The sequence below is a fragment of the Tursiops truncatus genome, chromosome 3, assembly GCF_011762595.2.
Source record: "Tursiops truncatus isolate mTurTru1 chromosome 3, mTurTru1.mat.Y, whole genome shotgun sequence".
In the NCBI taxonomy this organism is placed as follows: domain Eukaryota; kingdom Metazoa; phylum Chordata; class Mammalia; order Artiodactyla; family Delphinidae; genus Tursiops; species Tursiops truncatus.
In genome coordinates, this window is record NC_047036.1 from 158,478,420 (window position 1) to 158,489,871 (window position 11,452).

General features: G+C 47.0%; 1 protein-coding gene across 2 annotated transcripts; it reads right to left on the minus strand.

Annotated features, from left to right (window-relative positions):
- Nucleotides 1-561: 561 nt before the first annotated feature.
- On the minus strand, nt 562-11,231 carry SMIM7 (small integral membrane protein 7). 2 transcript variants are annotated; one of them, XM_019951211.3, is made up of 6 exons: nt 11,144-11,231; nt 11,021-11,062; nt 10,622-10,755; nt 10,470-10,522; nt 6,296-6,386; nt 562-1,617 (listed from the first exon to the last, which is right to left on the minus strand). In XM_019951211.3, exons 3-6 carry the CDS (start codon nt 10,699-10,701, stop codon nt 1,602-1,604), a joined length of 240 nt encoding a protein of 79 aa, XP_019806770.2. In that variant the 5' UTR covers nt 10,702-10,755; nt 11,021-11,062; nt 11,144-11,231; the 3' UTR covers nt 562-1,601. The 2 variants fall into 2 exon arrangements, with proteins under 2 accessions (XP_019806770.2, XP_004320155.1); XM_004320107.4 differs by lacking the exon at nt 10,622-10,755 and having other exon boundaries at nt 11,144-11,225.
- Between the last annotated feature and the right edge of the window lie 221 nt (nt 11,232-11,452).

The window sequence follows — 11,452 nt, forward strand, 5'->3', positions numbered from 1 at the left end:
TATGGCTTGAGGACTGACCAGCCAAGATCTTGGCACGTCCATTCCTGCTGACAAGAACACCGACCTGCGAGAAGCTCGATTCAGCAGCCCTGTTCCCTGCTACTTACAAACCACGGGGTGATACTCGGCCCAGATTTGACAAGGGAATAAATTACAGAAGCTATGAAGTAGAATGAATTAGCTGAGCAGCAAGACAAGTGGACTTGACCCTGGCCTAGCAAAATCCCACCATTATCACTAACTCGTTCGATTCTTCCAGGTGCAGCCCAAAATCGTATTTGCCCAATTCCTGCCCAACATTTATTGAACAAAAACTGAAAAGGAGTATCTAACATTGCCTCTTTTCTGACTTTTTGACAGCCTCCACAATAAATGAATCCTAGGTGTTTCCCAAAGTGTAATTTGAAACAACTCAAATTGACAGTTAACTTCTACAGTAGAAATTAATACAACATTTTAAATCAACTATATTCAATAATTAAAAAAAAAACCTGATGAAAGTATCAAAAATAAAAAAAATTTACAAAGGACTTCTTGGTTAAAAAATGTATAAACAAAAGGTCCTTTTTAGAAATGAGCTTTATTTTCAATGCTCTTTAGTTCTAAGAGCCTGCATATTTATTCTTTCCTCCTACCAGGTTACCTGCAAGTTAGGATTTCAAAAACCACAACAAACAAATCAAACACCTGTAGGATCCAGGCACTGACCACCCAAGTGGTCATGTTGGCGATTAAACCAGGAATCCCTTTCAAAGAAGCTTCTATGCAAAATGCTGTATTTCCTCCATTGAGGCTTGTTTTTCAACCTTGAAATCATCCACTTGAAAAGCAGACCCCAAAACCCAAGCTTTCAGAACTGGGTCCCAATATCACCACATAAATCACTCTCATTCTAAAAACTATACAATTAATGGCCCCAAAAGTTACTTTAATAGAGGGCTTCAAGGCAAGGCAAAGTTTCTCATAAAACCGCCATCCGCCCTGCCAACTGCTCTGCACCTCTCTTCCACAGGAACCCATAACACTTCACCCTTCAAGTCCTGGGGACAACCTCAGCAGCATGGAGTGGCCAAGCAGAGCCCATTGGGATGGGGAAGGAATTTGGACACAGACCCAGCAACAATGAACTTGTTCATTCCTCACAAATGCAGTCCAATAAGAGGCTACATCAAACTTAAAAGCCAACCTTTCTGCTTCAGATCCCTGGATACAAAAGATTTTTAAAAATCTGTATAATTTGAACCGGAAAAGGATGGTTATTAAAAATAAACCAATAAATACCCAGATGGGTGAAAGTTTGGTAGAAGAGGGATTCTGATCTGATTAAACAATCTAGATACCACAGCCCCTCACATAAACACTCTTCAAACTCTTTTAAGTAGACAGCATTTCAAGGCAGAGATCAAATGAAAATATCTTTGAAAAGAAAACAGTGACGTGGCTGGGAAACTGTTCATCTTGGTGAACATTTTTTCCACCCACCACAAGCTTGGACTTTCTGGGAAGGTCACCGGTTTTCTGGTCAGAAACATTCTTGAAGTCGTCAGGAATGGAGGAAGAGACACTCTGAGAAGCTGTGTTTCCGGTTCTGTACCTGGAGCTCAGGAGCCAAAGAGCCTGGAAAAGTCAGAGGGCAGAAACATCCATGAGGATGGGAAGCGGTTGCCTTGAAAACACTTTCAGGAAATATTTTCTGGTTACTATCACTAAGATCATTTTACATCATTTTCTGATTTTGTAAGTAACTCTGTCACACAACAATGTGAACACACTTACCGCTGCCAAACTGTACACTTAAAAAAAAAGTAACTCTTTTAAAAAGTATCTACTTGGTATGAATCTGTAACATTTTATTTTAGCCCATTCTCTATCACTGCAAATCAGTGGTGACTTTCATAAATAAAAAGACCTTTGAGTAAACAAACGATTATTAGAGATAACTCTGTTAACTGAAGAAAATCTGGAATAGAAAAGGCCTAGAAACTGTATAAATGTTCATGAAGTTTGGGAATAGGTTATGATACAGGCCTACAGGGGAAAACCACAGAATTGTTAAAAAGATACACAGTTGGCCCTTGAACAACACAGGTTTAAACAGCGCCAGCCCACTTATACGTGGATTTTTTTCAATAGTAAATACTGCGGTACTACACAATCCAAGGTTGGTTGAATCGATGGAAGCAGGACTGCAGATACGGATGGCCAACTGTAAAGTTATACTCAGATTTTCGACTGTGAGGTGGGTCGGCACCCCTAACTCCTGTGTTGTTCAAGGCTCAATTGTATATGGGAACTCTCTGTGTTACCTTTGCAACGTTTCTATACATCTACACTCTTTCCAAAATAAAAAGGTTATTTGAAAAAATAACAACAGATGGGGCAGGAACAACTGGGTCACCACATGCAAGAGAATGAAGTTGGATCCCTACCTCACACCATATACGAAAATTAACTCAAAGTGGATCACAGACCTACTATTAAAACTATAAAACTTTTAGAAGAAAACTTAGGTGTAAATCCTTATAATCTTGGGTTAGGCAATGACTTCTTAGCTATAACACAAAAAGAACAAGCAACAGAAGAAACAGATACATTGGACTTAATCAAAATTGTAGGATTTTGCACTTCAAATGACACCATCAAAAAACTGAAAAGATGGGCTTCCCTGGTGGCGCAGTGGTTGAGGGTCCGCCTGCCGATGCAGGGGACGCGGGTTTGTGCCCTGGTTCGGGAGGATCCCGCATGTCGCGGAGCGGCTGGGCCCGTGAGCCATGGCTGCTGAGCCTGCGCGTCCGGAGCCTGTGCTCCGCGACGGGAGAGGCCACAGCAGTGAGAAGCCCGTGTACCAGAAAAAAAACAAAAAAAACAACAAAAAAAACAAAACTGAAAAGACAATCCACCGAATGGGAGGAAATACTTGCAAATCATATATCCGATAAGGGACTGGTATCCAAAACATAAAAAGAACTACAATTCAGTAATAACCTAACTAAAAAATGGGCAAAGGATCTGAAGACATTTCACCAAAGAAGATATACAAATGGCCAATGAACACATGAAAGCTCAATGTCATTAACCATTGGGGAAATGCAAATCAACCTTCACATCCACTAGGATGGCTATAATCAAAAAAACTGACAATAGCAAGTATTGGCAAGGATGTGGGGAAACTGGACCCCTCATACCCTGCTGATGGGAATGAAAATTACTGCAGCTACTTTGGAAAATAGTCTGGCAGTTCCAAGAAAGGATAAATATAGTTACCATATGACCCAGCAATTCCACTCCTGGTTATATACCAGAGAACTGAAAACTTAAGTCTGCACAAAAACTTGTACACAGATGTTTATATCAGCATTATTCAAAATGGAAACACTGCAAATATCCATCAACTGATGAGCAGATAAACAAACTGTGGCATATCCATAGAATGGACTATTATTCAGCCACAGAAAGGAATGAAATACTGATAAACACTACAACATGGAAGAGTCTAGAAGACATTATGCTGAATGCAGGAGGCCAGACACAAAAAGCCATATACTGTATGATTCCATCAACATGAAATACCCAGAACAGGCAAATCCATAGAGACAGAAAGGAGATCAATGGTTGCCCAAGGCTGCGTGAAGGAGGAATGGGAAGGAAATGCTTAATGGGTACTGGGTTTCCCTTTGAGGGGGATGAAAATAGTCTAGAATTAGAGAGTAGTGACGGTTGCACAACCATAGGAAAATACTACAAAATACTGAATTGTGAAGACTGACTTCCACTTTTTACTTATTAAAACCCTTTTCCATGGTTTGACACTCTCATTTTCTCCCTATCTTCTCCCCGCCCATACTTTTTTAATGAAGATTTCAACATATATAGAAGAGTTATAACAGTTCAGCAAACACCTACATACGCACCACCTGCAATTAATGCTTTGCTTTACTGTGTATCTATCCATTGATCCATCTACTTTATTTTTCATGTTTCAAAGTTGCAGATATCAGTGCCCTTGGTCTCTAAATGTTCAGACACCTTTCTCCCTATATTTCAAGTTTTTTATGACTTTTTAAAATTTCCAATTGAGCTCAGCTCCAACAATACAGAAATGAGTACATGGAATAGTAAACTATCCCTTGAGCCCACTAACTTCCTCAGCAGTCACAGCACAGTCACCTCCGTGGACAGTCTGGAGTAGATCCTTCCAACTCTCTCACTGGAAGTTATTTCCCTCACACACCCACTCAGCACTTATTCAATGTTTACTACGTGCAAGTCACAACTGACACCAGAGTGTGCATACAGGTGACACCCGACCTTCTTTACTTTCAAACCATTCTCCTGTGTAGACAGAACCTTCAGGCACGTTATCAATGATGGTGTTTTGTCAGTTGGTCGTATGGGTGTCCTTCGAGTTACCTGACTCTTCTCCTATTCTTGGAGACTTAGGTGATTTCCAGTTTTTGATATCCTGAAAAAGCCAGTCACTGCCTCCCTGACAGAGCCCTTTCTAGAGAAAAGCTTCCCTTACTCACGGCATGTGCTGAAAGAGCTGGCCTAGGTCAGGGATCTGTAAAAAGCCACACAGTAAGTAGTTCAGGCTTTGTAAGCCTGTCAAAATGGTCCAACCTTGCCATTGTAGTGCAAAAGCAGTGACAGACATGGGCTCCATTCATGAAAACTTCATTCATGAAAATAGGCAGAGGCCCATGCCCATGGGCTGTGGTTTGCTGACCCCTGACCTAAGTGGCTGGAAGCAGGAACCCCCAATCCAAGTAGATCTGGGTGACACCTGCATACTCCCAGAAATCAAAATCAGGACACTGGGCTACTGGCTAAGCTAGCCTTGGGCTGAGCTGGGAGGTCACAAAGCCTGAGGCTACCATCCTGGTCACAGGCCAGCAGGTAGAGCAGTAGAAGTAGCTAGTCAGGTAAGAGAGGACGATGAAGCCAACGGACAGAAAAGAACAAAATGATGATACCACACCGAGTTCTTCTCTGCCCCAGGACCTTTGCCAATGCTGCTTCTGGTGCTACTGTGCCTCTCTCCAGCTCTGCAAATGGCAGGCTTTCCTCTCGTTCTGTAGGTCTTGATTTGAATGGCATCTTCTCAGAGGACCTCTCCCTGACCCTCCTAAACTGGGAGCCCCCTTCCAATTCTCCATCTCACAACCGATTTTTCCCCCTATTTGTTTATTTTACATCCCTGTTATTCTGTGCATTCGCTGAAGGCAGGGACTATGGCTGTTTCGGTCTCAACTGTAATCTCAGAGCACAGCCCTCAAAAGACAGTTTTGAATAAATAAATGAATGAATGGATAGGTGGGAATCTAGAGAGACAAAGGCTGGAGGAGCCCCCCAACACTTCTACTTCCTGTGACAGCTAGTTATACTTCGTACACTCTTCTGCAAATTCCTTGATCTCTTCATGAGCCCTCTCTGTACCTAGGCAGGCCTCATCTGAGCTCCCAAAGAGGGTCTCTCTGGGCATACACTACAGCCCTCATTCTGGGCTCTAAAATACTCTCCAGCAGCACAGAAACCCCTCCTCCCCCGATCTCCTAAGTCCTGGAATCATCCCCTCAAACAGCCACTGGGCTGGCAGAAGGACCACACAGCAACCCCACATTCAGCATCTCAATGACTCAAGACAGCCAACTTTTCACTCTCTTCCTCTTTAGGGGAAGCACATGGAGATGGGCACAGCCTGGCCCAGAACCCCAGGTTCTCCTTGTTTTTTTCCCCTGAGTCTGTTTACTGTGAGTCTCATAATTCACTAACAGCATGGTCTTGACACTGAAAGGAAAACCAATCCAATTGGATATTTTTAGTCTAATGAGAAAATAAAATAGGCATAAAAAGCAGAAATAAAGCCTGAATGCACTCCTGCTGGCTTCCAGCAGGCTGGGAGCAAGACCCAGCAGCACGCTGGCCTTTCAAGACGTATTTTCCACTTTGGCCAACGCCAAGTATAGGCTAAGCACAATCAACAGAGTCGGCAAGAGGTGATGGAGCCATGGGCTCAGGGGAAGGCATCTCTTGGCAGCCTCTGCTGAGGCACCAGGCACAGCCAGGACTTGAAGAACACCATGTTCCAATCGAAGCTCCAGTCTGGACTGCGGTGACATAGTTTAATTCCTTCAGACCCCAGTTTCCTCTCTAGTGTGGAGAGTTCTTACTTTGAAAGCAGAAAGCATGACACAAAAGTGCAGACTGGGAGGACAGAAAACGACCATCAGAGGTTCATTCTGGAGAGCGACCCTGAGGATAATGACAATGAAGGAGAGAGGCAGGCTGGACTTACACGATCATGCAGAACATCATGAAGACATTCCATAGGGCGATGAAGATTCGAAAATATCTGAGGCTCAGCAAGAACTCCCGGATGTTGTCACCTGGAAGGTCAGAAAGCATTTTCACAAGCAGTGCTAACATTTCTGTTGTCACGGCTGCAGTGTGCTTCTGCCCACCCCACACCCACTGCCCCCATGTTCCAATGGCAGCATGGCTTTTCATTTGGGCCACCTCTGTTCCCCAGCCCTGAGCACTCAGGCTATAGCTGCCACTGACCAACCCCCTGAGAGGACCAAGCACTCAGCCTCTGATTGGCTCAGGGAAGGGCACGTGACCCCAGTCTGTCCAATGAGAGCCAGCCCTGGCACTTTTGCCCGAACTACCAGGAAAGAGGCACTTGCTTTCTGCCAGGCTAGCTGGACTGCAAAGATGTAAGCCCAGTCCTCTAAGGCAGGGTGCAAACCATGGCCTGTAGGCCAAAGCTGGCCTCTGCCACCTATTTCTGTATAGCCCATGAATGAAGAATGTTTTTTATACTTTTTAATGGTTAAAAAAAAAAGCCAACAAATTATTTTGTGAGCCACAAAAATTACATGAAACTCAAATTTCAACAGCCATAAAGTTTTATTAAAATACAGCTATGCCCACTCATTTACATATTATCCATGACTACTTTCAACTTACAGAGGTGAACTGTTGCACCGGAGACTCTATGGCCCACAAAGCCTAAACTATTTATCATCTGGCCTTCTACAGAAAAATGTGCCAAGCCCTGCTCTAGGGTCATCTTTGTCAACACAAGCCAGCCTGATAGTAAAACCAATCAGGAGGAAAAGAGAGTTGGGGAGGGTCACAAGCTGGAGAGCCAGTTTAAGCCCTGAATCCACGTGTGCCCGAGGACCATTCTACGCTTCGATGTTTCAATTTGCTTTAACCACTTTGAGCTGGTTTTCAGAGTTTACAACTGAAAAAGCATACTAATTCAGGCAAGCAAAATGGGAGTTCTGCTTTGGTGACGACCAGCTCTAGTCCCCTCTGATGCCAAGGAACAGAAACCACTCCAAGAAGAGGGAATTTGGTACATTAAGACTCCAGAGGGACTTCCCTGGTGGCACAGTGGTTAAGAATCTGCCTGCCAATGCAGGGGACACGGGTTCGTGCCCTGGTCGGGGAAGATCCCACATGCCGTGGAGCAACTGAGCCCGTGTGCCACAAATACTGAGCCTGCACTCTAGAGCCCACAAACCACAACTACTGAGCCCATGCACCTACAGCCCGTGTTCTGCAACAAGAGAAGCCACCACAATGAGAAGCCCACACACTGCAACGAAGAGTACCCACCCCCGCCGCAACTAGAGAAAGCCTGGGTGCAGTAACGAAGACCCAACGCAGCAATTAATTAATTAATTAAAAACAAAAAAAGACTCTAGAGACTCGGGTTCCAGGACCTTCCTCTGGGGTTTTGAATTGATTGCCCAGCCTCTTGAGGCCTCCAGAATGAAATGAATGGATCCAGATTACATGATCTACAAGGGTGTTACCCAAAGTGTCATCCACAGACCAGAGCTGGAACACTGGGAAGCTCAGAAACTTCCACAGCAACCCAACATGACCGCCACCTGGCACTGCTGCACCATCCAAGCGCATGAAGAGCACAAGTTGCTCTACATGGTTTAGACAAGTCCAGTGTTGTCCAAGCCACGGGGTTAGCAACACGTAGCATAGCCTATATAAGTGTTGGCCCAGCACAGACTGCAAATGTCAGACAGATCCGTTCCCAGAATGTCTGCAAGGCACTGCTTGGCAAGGCCCTTCTCTGAGCCCAGGATCACAAAAATGGCCTCTCTTACCATGAACAAACGCTGACTAAAGGCTACTCATCCCACGGAGTAGCTGAGTGCAGGGGATACAGGAAGGAATGAGACACGTGCCCCTGCCTTAAGGAGCTCACAGGGAGGACAAATACCAATATAAAAGCAAGTAACCACACACCTGATTATTCACTAGGACAAGTGCCATGGGAGCTGTAATGGGGGAACCCAACCTGGCATGCATCGGGAGGCAGGTGGGGTCAGAAGAAGACTCACTGGGAAAGTGTGTGAACTCCAACCTTAAACGTGAGCTGGGGACTTCCCTGGTGGTGCAGTGATTAAGAATCTGCCTGCCAATGCAGGGGACACGGGTTTGATCCCTGGTCCAGGAAGATCCCACATGCCGTGGAGCAACTAAGCCCATGCGCCATGACTACTGAGGCTGTGCTCTAGAGCCCACACGCCTAGAGCCCATGCTCCACAACAAGAGAAGCCACCGCATTGAGAAGCCCACACACTGCAACGAAGAGTAGTCCCGGCTTCCCGTAACTAGAGAAAGCCAGCGCACAGCAACGAAGACCCAATGCAGCCAAAAAAAACGTGGGCTGGGGTTTACTGACCTTCCACACAAGTGACCTGGGCCTACATATGCCCCAGTTTCCTCCTGTGTAAATGGGGATGATGGGGGACTGGGAAGGCTGCAGTACGGTGCCTGATATATAGGACACTCTCAATAAATGAAGCCACTGTGATATTAGGGGTCAGCCAGGCAGAGGATGGAGGGAGAGGAGCATGATCTACAGGGGCAACTGCCAACACAGAGTCCTAGTTTGAAGGAGCCTAGCAGGGAGCCCCCGATCAGAGGGAAGCCACCGTTCTGACTATCCTTGTCACCAATGCTCCCGCCACTTTCGAGCCCACGTGGCTAATTTCCCACCTACCATAGCTCCAACTCAGATCTATAGATCACATCCCCAGGGGCTGGAATAGTGCCTTCCACGTAGTGGGTAAGCAACGTATACAGCTGCTGAATGAATGCATGAATGAACAGAAGGACAGTCTAGTGATTGAGAGGACAACCTCTGAGGTCAGAAAAACCCAGGCTCAAATCCCAATGCTGTCGCTGATTTGCTGTGTGGCCACAAACAAGTTGAGCCACATCTCTGAGCCTGAGTTTCCTCATCTGTAAAATGGGAAAATGCTCCTTACCTTTTAGGAATGGAGGTGGAGTGAAACACCCATAGGAAGTACCTAACAAGGCAGCCACCACCTGGCAGGCCCCCAGTAAAGGGGAGCTGTCAGACTGCCTTCAGATTCGCTGCCCCTTAGGGTTCCTATAGTCCTCATGCAATGCTCCATCATAGCACCCACCACCTTGGCTGCAATGCCACCTCCTCAGAGGGCCTTCCCTCCACACAGCCCAGCCAGAGCAGCAACCCCATTGCTATCCTCCCGACATCTTCTTCACTGTGTGTTCCTTGTTTAGGGACTGTTTGTCCCACCCCATAGGAGTACAACCCAAAGGCAGGAATTACTTCTGTCTTGTTCCCTGCTGTGTCCCCAGCATCTAGCACAGTGGCTGGTACATAATAGGTATTCAATAAATGTTTGGTGAATGAATGAATGAATGGATACAATAGTCACGTACAGGTCCCATTAGACTCCAAATAGTCACATGTGTCAATTTAGCAGGAAGTATATATTCTAGGGCCTCCAGGGGCCAGTCATGTGAAATGATACAAAGAAAAGGGGGCAGGGGCTGGGATGAGGTAGAGGCCACAGGCCCGGTTTCAGTGGGGTCCTGCTTCTCAACTCCTATTCAACAGGTGTCAAAAGGTCGCTTGAACCCCAAGTTGTAGAATGTTCCAATTTTTCTTGAAAAATCATACATCTGAATCTTTATATGACATCTCCTGATTTATCTGAAAGCTAATCTAATTGAAAATTAAACAAACAGGTCTACAGCATTCTGGAAACAATAGGCTGTTCATTCATTCGCTCATTCATTCATTCATGCTGGAATGCTGGAACTGCAAGGACACAGATGAGCCAAAACAAGCTGGAGCCTCTTCTCTGTAGCTTAAGGTCGAGTGTGAGAGCTAGATATTAGCCAGATGACAGCATACATAAAAGAAAATTATAACTGTAAGAAGTGATATGAGTGCTGACCTATGCAGGGAGGTCTGGTAGGAGAAAGCAGTGGATGACAGAGGTGGGTAGAAGGAACAGCACAAACTCAGGCACGCGCGCGCGCGCGCGCGCGCGCGCGCACACACACACACACACACACACACACCCCTAAAAGAAAACTGGTGAAAAAGAACTGTACTCTCTGAAATGTACCAATTCCAGAGTACAGAAAGGAGACCTTACCTGTGCTGGGCTCCCTCGACTCCTCCCCAAAGCCTTGCGTGTCCTTCTTTTTCCTACAAACAGAAGCAGACAGCGACCACTTTCAATAGGACAAACAGACCACTTAGTCCCCGGGCCCTGATCCCCAGCTCAGAGGGGAGCTCTAGCCCTACCATTGGTTTGCTGTGTGACCTCTTTTGCGCGGTTCAGTGATGTTCCCTGGGCCACCCCTTGCCCAGCCAATCACAGCCATGCCTGCAGCCACCGACGGGGTGGAGAGAGTGGTTCGAGGCAGCCAGCTGCGGGGCTGCGGGTACAGATTAGGGCTAAGAGATTCTCGGGGGATGGGTCTGAGGCTCTCATGGGTGCGAGCAGAGGGATCCCGGGGGAACTGAGAGTCCGGAGTTCAAATCTCGGCGGCGCGGAGAGTCACAAAAGGATGGACCCGGTTGGAGGCGGAACTTGGGGCTGGGACCTGGGGGCGGGGCCGGCGGCGTAGGCCGGGCTCACGCTCGCGAAGGCGGGGCTACGGGTCCCCCGGATGGAGCCACGGTCCAACGCGGCCTACTCACAGCTTAAAGTTGAGCACCGCCCCGGCGTTCATCAACAGCGTCCTGCAGAGGGAGAATGCGGTTACCTGGACCGCCCCCACCCTGTCGGGCCCTCACGTCCCATCCTCTGGTCCCCCTAATTACCCAAACAGCAGGATGTCCCCGATCATTGTTACTGCCGGAGCGTCCGTCCGAACAGGAAGCGGAAGCCTCGGGAAGGGAGGGGAGAGGAACACGAGCCGACCAATCTCGAAGCAGCTCTAGAGAGGGCTGGACCAATCAAAGACCAAGGCAGGCAGGGTCCCGCCTTCTGCAGGCCAAGCCCCCTAAAGAAAGAGCGAGCGCCGCTCCTTGCTAGGAAGGCCTGGGGAGGGTAACCAAGAAAGGGCGGGGCGGCATCATGACGTCACCCAGGGGCGGAGCCATCTGGGGGCAGGGTTGGGTAACGGATTG